This window comes from Corticium candelabrum, chromosome 17 (genome assembly GCF_963422355.1).
Source record: "Corticium candelabrum chromosome 17, ooCorCand1.1, whole genome shotgun sequence".
Taxonomy (NCBI): Eukaryota; Metazoa; Porifera; class Homoscleromorpha; order Homosclerophorida; family Plakinidae; genus Corticium; species Corticium candelabrum.
In genome coordinates this window covers 5,946,660-5,959,159 of record NC_085101.1, presented here as the reverse complement: position 1 = coordinate 5,959,159, position 12,500 = coordinate 5,946,660, and the positions used below count along the sequence as shown (strand labels likewise).

The following is a 12,500-nucleotide window of genomic DNA, read 5'->3' as shown; positions in this document are numbered from 1 at the left end:
GAATCCCTTGACATAACTCGGTCCTAACACCTGCAAGGCATTAGTTAAGGTTTTGGTAAATTGTTTGCACTAAATTATTCTAGACAAATGTTTATCGGTTGTGTGTGTGTGTGTTTGTCTGTCTGTTTGTCTGTCTCACTTGTATGTATGTATGCACATGTACGTACATATCTAGTAGTTGTACAGTAGCTGTATGCATCTTTACAGGTTAATTAACGCGCGTAGAAACAGCTGTCTTAGCGTGCGCTAACACTTTCAACCTTGGGGAGAAACTCTCTCATCTGCATCACTTCAGTCACAAGTTGATCGAGCTGATGTTTTTGCACAGGAACGATATTGCTGTTTTTACCCCAACCAGAAGGGTCCATTTCGGTCTCTCTCACCAATTCACCGCATCCAGAAGCGCATGCGCACATCAACCCGCGCTGTTGATCGTTGACTTGGCTCAACAGCGAGTCAACGTTATCGCGCACCGTACGAGTCAGTTGAGTCTGCAGAGATCAATAGAGTTACAAGGCACCTTTGTCTTGTGACGCACTTACGGCCTTCTCAGCAAGAAATCCAACTTCCATTCTCTCGCTGAATTGGTTCTGTTGCTCGCCAGTGAAGTTTACCGGTAAATGTTGAATCCCGGATGTACAAATTAAAACGCGGGACATTAACAGAATTTTAAAATCCGAATATTGGAACCAGTACGTAGAAAGGAAAACTAGATTAGGCTACAAGAATACAGTAGAATTACATAGTTGTTTGACAGAAGTACACGTGTACGCACCAATTTTTTTATTGGTGGGCGTGGCTTTAAAGTCAAACTTATGCTGTTTTGTCTACTTGTAATGTTTCAATACATCTATACGACTTTGAGAAATTAAAGTTGCTGGTAAATAAACGTGCATGCGCACAGACAAAGACAAGACAGACAAACAGATAGAAAGACATACAAACAAACAAACAAATAGACAGACAGACTAACAGTCAGACAGACAGATAAACAGACAGACAAACGGACGGACAAACAGACAGATAAACAGACAAACAAAAAGACAGACAAACAGATAGAAAGACATACAAACAAACAAACAAATAGACACAGACAAACAAACAGACAGATAAACAGACAGACAAACGGACGGACAAACAGACAGATAAACAGACAAAGAAAAGACAGACAAACAGATAGAAAGACATACAAACAAACAAACAAATAGACAGACAAACAGACAGACAAACAGACAGACAAACGGACGGACAAACAGACAGATAAACAGATAGAAAGACATACAAACAAACAAACAACAAATAGACAGACAGACAAACAGACAGAGAGACAGATAGACAGATAAACAGACAGACAAACGGACGGACAAACAGACAGACAAACAGACAGACAACTCTTGTCAACAGATAGATAGTTGTCTAGCATAACTTATTCAAGCCCTTAAATTAATTAATTTGTTGACATTATAGCTAAGTTGGCGTCGCATATCCACACGAGGTCACGCATCTAATTCATTGAAGAACTACAAAAACGCATAGTATTGTTATCGCGCACACACTACAGCTTCAGGCAAAGATCCTTGACGCGACGCTTCCGTTTTATAAACATCCGGGATCTTGTCGGGACCTCAAAGTCACTGAAGGCTGTCTCGGCAGCGACTTCATTTCTCATCCTCTCTCAGCCGTCAGAGCTTGAGTTTCGCATGTCGCTCGGAGTTGTCCGCCAAGGTATCGTCGAGGTGCGTCTCAAGCCGCGGGGACTCTTGAACAAGGTGAGTTTTTCTCGCATGTTTTGATGTATTTCTCTCGCAATTTACATCAACGCCTGGCTTTCAAATCATTCTCGATGACTGTATTTCGCTAAAGAAGTGTGATGTGAGACGTTTCGATAGTTGACCTCCGGAACTGGAAGCGTAAACAGGGAGGCACAGACGAGTGAGTGCGCGCATATGCTCGTGAAAGGCGGAAAATGACGTCAGTGTGTGTCAGACTGGGCAAGGAGATTCCTGTAATTCAGGGAGTTGGGAGTTTGGGGCATCTGGAAGCAGGTGGATGTGGTCGAATGCTAACTAGGGAATTAATTGCGGCGTTGCATTGCCGTTTTTTAATGTATCTCACAATACATTAGGAGGATATTGTATTGCATCTTTTCAATACATAATCGTGTGTGTGTGTGTGTGTGTGTGTGTGTGTGTGTGTGTGTGTGTGTGTGTGTGTGTGTGTGTGTGTGTGTGTGTGTGTGTGTGTGTGTGTGTGTGTGTGTGTGTGTGTGTGTGTGTGTGTGTGTGTGTGTGTGTGTGTGTGTGTGTGTGTGTGTGTGTGTGTGTGTGTGTGTGTGTGTGTGTGTGTGTGTGTGTGTGATTTGCTATTATTTTTCAGTCAAGTGTTCGAGCTCATCTTCTCGTCTTGAGAGCTCAGTCTCCTCGTGGTCGGCCAAGGCTTGAACTCTATACTGTTCCTCACGGTCAAGAAAAGGGTGGCAGCAGAGTGAGAGTCTGTCGCTCAGCCTTACAAGTCATTTCTGCTGAAGATGTCGTCAGCATCCAGGAGGCAAAGCCCAAGTCCAAGCCACCGCATGGAGTGCAGGTTAGCTGTTTGTGAGAGCATCATTGTTGGTAGTTTATTGAGGTATTTATTGCATGTGATTGTGTTCGTGCGTTTAGCTGTTTATGGTGACTGAGAAGATGATGTTCTTTTGTAAATCGGAGTTTCAACAGAAACGGTGGATTGAAGATATAAGTCGTGTGTTCTTCGAAGGCAGTGAGGTGGTGCAGCCTGTTGATCCATCGAAATCCGGTCAGATGACGTGATGTGTGGACACTGTAGATGTTGACAGACTGACATGCAGAGACACAGATAAATGGACAGACAGACAGACAGACAGACATATTGTTCTATTTGAACTCTTACTCTACCAATAATAATTGCTAACTTTAGGAATGCATATAGACAGACAGACAAACAGAGACACAGAAACACAGATACATGGACAGACATATAGACAGACAAACAGGCACTCAGACAGACAAACAGACGTATAGACAGACAGACAGACAGAGACACAGATAAATGGATAGACAGACAGAGAGAGAGAGACAGACAGACATATAGACAGACAGACAGACAGAGACACAGATAATGGACAGACATCTAGACAGACACAGACAGACAGACAGATAGACAGACAGACAAACAGGCAGAGACACGGATAAATGGACAGACCGACATAGACAGACAGACACATAGACAGACAGACAGACAGAGACACAGATAAATGGACAGACATATAGATAGACAGACAGACATATAGACAGATAGACAGACAGACAGAGACACAGATAAATGGACAGATAGACAGACAGACAGACAGACAGACAGACATACAAACACATAGACAGACAGACAGAGACACGGATAAATGGACAGGCAGACAGAGAGACACAGATAAAAGGACAGACAGACATAGACAGACAGACAGACAAACACATAGACAGACAGCCAGAGACACAGATAAATGGACAGGCAGACAGACAGACAGACAGACAGACAGACAGACACATGAGCAGAGACACATAGACAGACAGACAGACAGACAGAGACACACACAGACAGACAGACAAATAGGTAAGACACAACCTAAGAATTCTCACTTTTCAAATGGTCTCAACAGATGTGATTATGACTGTGCTTTACATTCTTGTAATGTTTCCAGATATCTATGCTATTACATTGGCCAAATCAGAGGGTGGTGTTTGGAAGGCCGAAACCAATGCACTGATGGAGATTGGCTCCAGTAATATTGTTGTATTTACGACATCTTCTATGGTCAATCCGTTGTACATGTTGCCTCTGGCTAATGTTGCATCAGTTTGTGTGGTGGGTGAAGGATATAAGGACGAGATGCGGGAATTGAAGATAACGACAAAAGGGTCAGGTGGTGTGTGCGCGTCTGTGTGTGTGTGTGTGCGCGCGCACGTGTGTGTGCACATGTGTGTGTGCGTGCGTGTGTGTGTGCATGTGTACATATATGTGATACACAATGTTTGTGTGCTTGCTGTGACATTGTTTCTTATTACGGTAATCCTCAGGGAGAAACCCACTGAGTTTATACTTTGGAGTTTTCTCTGTGAAGATATTGCACACTCTTTATCAAAAAGGATTGAGGCTATTGGTGATTCTCAAATTGAACCACCACTCATGTTTGGTAAGCTGCTTGCCAATGTACATGTTGAGTTAATTAATTTCAATAGTTCTGTTTGTTTATCTGTTTGTACATTTTAGTTTCACTTTGTCTATTTGTTTGTTTCTCTTTGTCTATCTCTTTGTCTGTCTGTTTGTCTGTCTGTCACATTCTAAATGGTTCCAGCAAGGAAAAGGAAAACATGCTACAACAATGTCCGGCGACCCTTACGGCCGCTTACTACGTAGGACGATTAATTAACTGTACGCTATAAGCAGTACAACTGTTCTTGCTAAAAGAAAGTCTACATAGTTTTCTTGAGAGCACTTGTGCGTTGCATCTCTGGAGGCTAACGGACAGGCAGCGTCTCCTGTATGTCTTGAACTCGCCACTGTTTGGGTGTCCATCTTCATCTACAGAAAATAGGGACAGATGATGTAGACATTGGTGGGCTTTCCATCCACAGCGGCCGTAATGCTAAAAACCAGAGGATGTCTGTTTGTCTGTCTGCTTGTCTGTCTGTCTGTTTATCTGTCTGTTTGTTCGTCCATTTGTCTGTCTGTTTATCTGTTTGTCTGTGTTCTGTCTGTCTCTCTGTCTGTCTCTCTGTCTGTCTGTTTGTTTGTCTGTATGTTTGTTTGTCTGTCTGTTTGTTTGTCTGTCTGTTTGTCTGTCTGTTGGTCTGTCTGTCAAATTTTCATATATTTTTATACATCAAAGCTAATACAGGTGAAACTAAAGTAACAGCTAATGAACAACAAGTGTCACAACTACAATTACAATTACACAAATAACAATTAGCATTAGAAAGCTCCCCTACGGAGCCTACAAACCGAAATTTAGTTTACTGAATTGAAAGTTGAACAACATCTAAACTCTGGTCAGTATTCTGTCCATATGTTACTCTGATCATCTTTCTAGCCAACACCGACTGTCTGTCTGTCTGTCTGTCTGTTTGTCTGTCTGTTTATCTGTCTGTTTGTTTGTCTGTTTGTTTGTCTGTCTGCTTGTCTGTTTGTATGTATATATTCATGTTTATTAGTACCTGTTTACACACTGTATGAAATCGTCTTTCTAGATTCTGAAGATGCTCGAAGCGTATCACCTCATGCTATATCAAAGTGTCGCAGTGCATCACACGTCATAGACATTCCAAGTGTTGGCGATTATTCAACATCTGTCCCTAACGCAACTTACTCAAATATTCTTGAAATTCCTAACTCTGCAACACAAGCAGGTGAGATTCTCGTGCTCATCTTTATTTCAGACAGATGGACAGACAGACAGATGGACAGACACAGACAGACAGATATACAGATGGACAGATGGACAGACACAGACAGACAGATATACAGATGGACAGATGGACAGACAGACAGCTGGACAGACAGACAGATGGATAGACAGACAGATGGACAGACAGACAGATAGATGGACAGATGGACAGACAGACAGATGGACAGACAGATAGATGGACAGACAGACAGATGGACAGACAGACTGCATGCAACCTAAGTTGATAATTTTTTAGAGACCTGTGTGGGTCTAATTGATATATAATGGATTTTCGTCTCTATAGCTTGTAATAGCTCATATGTATGAAATATAAAGATTTGACAGATAGACAGACAGACAGATGGACAGACAGATATACAGATGGACATGACAGATGGACAGACAGATAGACAGATATACAGACAGACAGATGGACAGACAGACAGATAGACAGACAGACACATAGACAGATAGACAGACAGACAGAAACATCCCAAACTGTCATCGAAACATTCCAAACGAATTGAAAGCTTGGGATCAATGCCTGCGTTAGGATCATCTTTTTCTTTGAATGCAGAAGACTTTTTCAATGCTGTCAAAAGCTTGCCAAGAGGTACCGGTACTGGTCCCTTGGGGTGGCATTTTGAACATTTGAAAGTATTGTTAGAAGATGAAGTAACAGCAGATGGCCTCTTCATAGCATGTTCTCTAATGGCTAGAGGCGACTTGCCTCTTGAGATTGCCAAACTGCTCTCAGCATCAAGATTGATAGCTCTGCTTAAATGCAACAGAGATGTTTGTCCCATTGCTATCGGTGAATGCTTACGACATAGCACAGCTAGAGTCATCTGTCGTCAAGAAAAGAGAAGCCTTTGCTGATTACTTCTGTCCAATACAACATGGTGTGTCAACTCCAAGTGGTTCTGAGCTTCTTGCTCACCACAATAAATTGCTTTTGGAGCGTAACGATGACTGGGTTGCTATAAAAAGACATGAAAATGCATTCAATTCAATCAGCAGGAAAGAGTTGTTACAACAGTGCCGTTCTACATTTCAAGATACAGACTTGGACAAAATTATAGGGACACCTGGCATTTTTGTGTGTAGTCTAACTTTAGCACTGAATTTTTCTCTAGCAAAACCAAATGTTTTTCGAATTTCTTTTTTCATGGATTGCGTCATTGTTAGTGTGTAACATAGCTTGCATTCAAGACTGCAGCTTTACTTACTACCTACTGCGCATCTAGTTTGCTTTGAAGAAGGAAGACGGCCATTCCTACTTTTCTTGTCTTTGTACACGTTCATCGCTCTTGGATGCTCATTCTTGGCATACAATCTAAGAATGCTCTGTAGTAGAGAGTGAAAGCAATTTTGTGGGTCCTCATAGCAACATTATGAAAAAAGGCGAATCATCTGTTTTTGCACATTGATTTCGCGCATGTCATCACAATTTGAATTGTTTTGCCATTTTAATCAATAAACAAACTTCAACGTATTCAAAAATCATGCGACACTAATTAATTACAAAAAAATCCTGCTAAGACAAAAACTAATAAAGTTATAGCAACAAAAGAACATTGACATGCCACTTCCGGTCCACATTTTACGTAGCAAAATCTCAAACTGCTACGGCCAAAATGTCAGCTGTACTAAAACCGCTGCCCTTGAGACCGCCAAACTTAGGCGATAAGTTAGCCTGAACGTTTAGCTGCACGCAGTTGCAGAGTCTTGTTCCGTGCGATATTTCACGAGTTGCAGTGATGCCTCGAGGCAAACAGTTGAGTCCAAAAACGCGAGGGAAAATTGAAGCCCTTCTCAGTTGGCCATTCTGTGCGTCAGATCGCAGCTTTTGTCCGTCGCTCCAGGAATTCGGTTCATCAGTGCCTGCAACGGCTTTCCCATGGCAGCAGCGATTATGAAAAACCACGTGGACGTGGGAAGGCAACGACAATCTGGGAAGATCATCGACTGAAGAGAATGGCACTGCAGAACCACAGAGCACCATCATGACTGCTCTCGTATCAGCTGGCTGATGAAACCAGCAAGCAGGTGTCAAGTAGAACAGTCCGTCGTCGTCTCAGTGAGACAGGAGTGAACGCTCGGAGGCCTAGAAAAATACCACTGCTAACAGAAAACCATTGGCGTTTGCGACTGAGATGGGCAACAACTCACACACAATGGACTTTGGATGACTGGAAATCTGTTCTTTTTACAGATGAGTCAAAAGTCAGCATAGGATACGATGGTGCTCTGTACGTTTGGCGTCGCAAAGGTGAGGAATTTCTCCCTGAATGTTGTGATCGTACGGTCCAGCACGCGGCTAGTGTGATGGTGTGGGGATCGATGTGTTGGCATGGTTTGGGGTCTCTGGTGAAACTGGAAGGTCGTTTGGACAGCACGGCGTACCAACAGGTTCTGGAGGAGCACATGCTGACAGACGCAGCGGCACTGATAGGAGACGACTTTGTCTTCCAGCAGGACAACGTGCCAATCCACACGTCTCAGTCAACAAGACAATGGCTACGCCAGCATGACGTCACACTGTTGGACTGGCCGCCAAACTCGCCTGATGAGAATCCAATTGAGAACTTATGGCATGAACTCAAAACTGCTGCCAACCGTTGCAAACCGAGAACTGCAGCTGAGCTCTGGAATGCTCTACAAGAGGCGTGGCAGCAGATTCAAGCCGCGCGTGTCCGGAACTTGGCAGAAAGTGTTCCGTGACGTTTGGACGCAATCAGGAGGGCGAGAGGCGGGAACACTCGGTACTGAGGAACTGGTGAAGGGCTTCAATTTTCCTTTGCGTTATTAAAACCGGCTTTTTAAAAGCCACTAAACAAAATCAGAGAGAGTCTAACTTACGACGCTTACACAGTCATGACGTCATACACTTTTAGGTCTCGTTTTCCGCAATTCGAAATGTAAAGAAAACAATTTAGGGTCTACAGTATTCTCAAGAAACCTAACAATCAACGCGGTAACTATTAAGTTCTTAACAATATTGATAGTTGGTAAATTGTGACCTAATTATTGTGTTACTACATACCCACAGCGGGGTGTCCCTATAGTTTTGTCCAAGTCTGTATATCAAAGCATGTGTTCCAGATGTACTTTGATTTCAGTTCACTAGTCGCCTTGCAGAATTGTCAATCGGTTTTGCTACAACCTGAGGTTGGGGATCACCAAGGTGACCCATTAGGTCCTGCTCTGTTTGCCATGGCTATCCACCCAACTTTGGTGGATCTTCAGAACACTTTCTCCAACATTCAAATCCTAGCATACCTGGATGATGTGTTCTTGATTGGTTTGCCAAATGACGTTACGGAAGCCTTTACTTCTTTACAATGCAATTTCTCAGCCATTGGCTTAGATATTGCTTGTCAGAAATGTGAGATTTATTGTCCATCTCCAGCTATCACAATTCCTGATTGTCAACTTCCTGTTACATCTGAAGGCATAGTTATATTGGGAACGCCTCTTGGAAACGTTAAATTTGTATCCAGTTTTGCTCTACGTATGCTAACACTGGGGAACAACTATGTGACCAATTGTCTGCTTTGAATGATGTCCAAAGCGCTTTGTTATTGCTCAAGTATTGTCATGTTCCACGATTGAATTACTTAGCTCGTGTTGTTCCTCCAAATTTACTAACATCTGCAGCAGAAATTCATGATTCACAGACATGCAAAGTTTTCTCTGAATTACTATCTTATCACCAACTCATGGCAACAAGCCACTCTACCAGTTTGACTAGGTGGTTTTGGTCTAACATCTGTCAAATCTATAGCAGCTTGTGCTTTCTTAGCCTCGTGGGTTGAAGCAATAGATGCACTACCCAAGCGTTTTCCTGACTTGAGAGTAGATTTAGATTTGCTTCTGAAAGGATCTTCGGGATCTGCTACAGGTGCGACATTAAAGAGCCTCATTCCCTCGAATGAACTGTCTGAGTACTTACCTGCTAGTGGCAAATTACAGAAGCGATTATCTAATGATTTGTTTGAATCTATGTCTTGCGATACAGTGAAGTCAACAAGAGATGCTGCCAGAATTTGCTCTTTACATGGTGCAGGTGCAGGTGCTTGGGTCAACGCTGTTCCAACCTCGATGTGTTTCTCACTTGATTCTTGCGTTTATCACTTGGCGTCATATCTGAGGTTGGGCTTGCCAGTCTGTTCTCTGGAGTGGTTGAGTTCGTGTCAGTGCAGAGCAGTTCTTGACGACAGCGTGTATCATCTTTTAACATGCAAGGTTGGTGCCCCAGTTTGGAGTCACGAATCCATTGCAAATGTTTGGGCTGATTGTCTCAGTGAACTTCACATATCACGCAGGAGAGAGCCAAGACATTGCTACTCAAACTCAGGTGACCGACCAGACATTATAGCACTTGATACACCTTCTGGTATGAGCATTGACTTAGACATCTCTCTTGCCCATCCCTGGAGCTCAGGTATTTTCCTCATCCTCAAAAGTAGATGGTCTAGCTTCGAAGCAAAGAGAAGAAAGAAAAAATCAAATATCAAGATGAAAGGCTACCAACTGGCAACCAAATAATCTTTAAGCCTTTAGTCATTGAACACTTCGGTAGATGGGGTGATGCCAATACCTATTTTCTCTCGGATCTCAATCTTTTGATAAAAATGGTTGGCACAACTCGGCACAATTTATGAATCACTGGCGGAAAAGGTTCAGCATTCAATTACAGCGATGCAATGCTAGAGTAATCCAACGCAAGATGTCATCCTTGGGTTGCAGAGTCCACACAAAAACAAGCTGCTTTCATCTCCAATAATTAGTGTTGTAATAACTGGACCCTCTTTGGGTTCTTTAGTAGTTAGAAAATGTAATTTTTAGTTCTCAGTTGGTTCAGTAGTTGATATCTGTAGTCTCTAGGTGATTCTGTATAATTTGACTCGTAGTTACATATTGTATGTTGCTAGATTCATGTTTCAAATATATGTATTGGACAGACAGATAGACAGATGGACAGACAGACAGACAGATATATAGACAGACAGACAGATACACAGATGTACAGATGGATAGACAGATAGACAGATAGACCGACGTTAAAATTTGTTTAATTCCATTAGCAAAAGAAGTATGTTAGATCAGTTGTTAACAGCATTTCCCGATTTGGCAAATCATGCTAATCAGATGTATGGAGAATCTAGTTCGCTTCTATTTATGCAAGAGTCCTCTCCAATTGTCATCTCATATGGAGTCCATCAAGGGACCCTTTTGGGACCAGCTCTTTTTGCCATAGCCATACAACCAGTTTTGCTGGATCTGGAGAAGGATCATCCTCAGATTTACGTCCTGGCATATTTAGATGATGTATTTCTATTGGGAAATGCAACTGATGTCTTGTGTGCCTTCCATGATCTCAAAAGGGCATTTTCCAGCATCTCTTTAGAGATCGCCAATCACAAATGTGAGATCTTCTGTCCATCCAGTACAGTTGCAATCAATGAATCAGCTGGAATCCCTGTCAACTATCAAGGTTCACTCTTCTTTGGCACACCAATTGGCTCTTCTTTGTTTGTCGAGTCTTCTTGCTCAACAATTGCTCAGTCTGGTAACGCACTGTGTATGATCAACTCACTAAACTAGAAGACATTCAGAGTGCAATGCTGTTATTACGACACTGCCATGTTCCAAAGCTGGACTATTTGGCTTGAACTGTTTTTCCTGGCCAGTTGATTCAAGCTGCCAAAATTCATGACACTCAATCGCATAACACCTTTTCCAACCTACTTGGATATGATCGATTAGACGACTCAATGTGTCGGCAGGCATCTCTGCCAATTTGATTGGGTGGCTTTGGCATGACTCTTCTGACCTCGGTGTCTCAGCATGCATTTGTGGCATCATGGGCCCATACAATCATTGAACTTCCGTTTTGATTCCCAGCTCTGATGCCACTCATTGATTCTCTCGTCGTTTCTCCACCTACTAGTCCAATGGACAAGCCTTGTGTCAGTCCCTTCCACTGGATAAGATGATGTCTGACTTTCTGACAACCATTCACAAACTTCAACATCAGCTATCTAAACTCAAGCTGAGCCTCTGTCAGCAAGTCTTATTGACAATGAAGCTACAGCACAAGATGCTTCCAGACTTTGTTTCATCTGAGGGAAAGGAGCTGGGGCTTGGCTTAGTTCTATCCCGAGCTCTCAAAGGTTTGCACTCAATTCCTGTGACTATCGCTTGGCATCCCTTTTGAGACTTGGAATGTTCCTCCCCCTTTCAGACTGACTTCCTAAATGCCACTGCGGGATCTTGCTAGATGACAGCGGCTATCACCTTCTGACTTGCACGTCAGGGGCGGTCCTATTTGGACTCACAAGGCCATTGCATCAGTATGGTCTGACTGTCTACAGGAGCTTCATATTCATCACCGACGTGAGCCAAGACATCGCCACTCCAACTCGGACAACAGACCTGACATCATAGTCTACGACCCTGAGACAGGAACCAACATTGATTTAGACATCGCCATGGCCCATCCATGGAGTTCAGACATCTTCCCTAAATCCGTCGAGGAAGATGTTGCAGCTGCAAAAAGAAGAGAAGAACAAACAATGGATAAATACAGAAAGGTACGGCTTCCTGGTGGATCAATGGTCAAAGTCACTCCCCTAGTCCTGGAACACTTTGGGAGATGGGGAGAAGAGGGAAAGAAGTTTTTGCAAAAGCTTTCAAACATTCATTGGACGGAATTGAAACGCCAAATGCACCAGAGTTTATTGACTATTGGAGGAAGAGATTCTCAGTACAACTACAGAAGTGTAAAGCCAAAGTCCTTCTGAAGAAGAGTTCCACACTTTGCAGTGATGGTGTCAACAAGCTTGTGTCCTACTGCACCCAGTTTAGTAGTCACTGATTGTCTCTGGGTTGCTGCATGCTTGTGGTTTATAGCTCATTCGTAGTGAAGTATATAGTGTGTAGATTATGGACAAGGTACATTTGATCTTAAGTACTTACTATTTTGCTGAAATGTAATATAGTCTTGTGTTTGAAATATATGATGACAGACAGACAGACAGAT

At 42.8% G+C, this 12,500-nt stretch overlaps 2 protein-coding genes and 1 long non-coding RNA gene across 3 annotated transcripts in view; 2 read left to right on the top strand and 1 right to left on the bottom strand.

Moving 5' to 3' along the window:
* Positions 1–659, bottom strand: part of LOC134192910 (heat shock factor 2-binding protein-like) — a 9,314-nt gene extending 8,655 nt beyond the window's left edge. Inside the window, exons 1-3 of the mRNA XM_062661665.1 lie at positions 543–659; positions 261–491; positions 1–30 (exon numbers count right to left, since the gene is read on the bottom strand). The exon at positions 1–30 is cut by the window's left edge and continues 25 nt beyond it. Coding sequence (XP_062517649.1) covers positions 1–30; positions 261–491; positions 543–659 — 378 coding nt within the window. The remainder of the gene's footprint in view (positions 31–260; positions 492–542) is intronic.
* Positions 660–1,640: 981 nt separating this feature from the next.
* The window catches only part of LOC134193260 (uncharacterized), a 14,367-nt gene continuing 3,507 nt past the window's right edge, over positions 1,641–12,500 (top strand). The window contains exons 1-6 of the mRNA XM_062662083.1: positions 1,641–1,769; positions 2,377–2,583; positions 2,661–2,793; positions 3,710–3,926; positions 4,086–4,201; positions 5,256–5,414. Coding sequence (XP_062518067.1) covers positions 1,701–1,769; positions 2,377–2,583; positions 2,661–2,793; positions 3,710–3,926; positions 4,086–4,201; positions 5,256–5,414 — 901 coding nt within the window. The 5' untranslated portion in view covers positions 1,641–1,700. The remainder of the gene's footprint in view (positions 1,770–2,376; positions 2,584–2,660; positions 2,794–3,709; positions 3,927–4,085; positions 4,202–5,255; positions 5,415–12,500) is intronic.
* Positions 9,648–10,418, top strand: LOC134193406 (uncharacterized). Its single transcript, XR_009972071.1, has 2 exons — positions 9,648–9,700; positions 9,760–10,418. It is a non-coding gene; the product is annotated as an uncharacterized LOC134193406 (long non-coding RNA).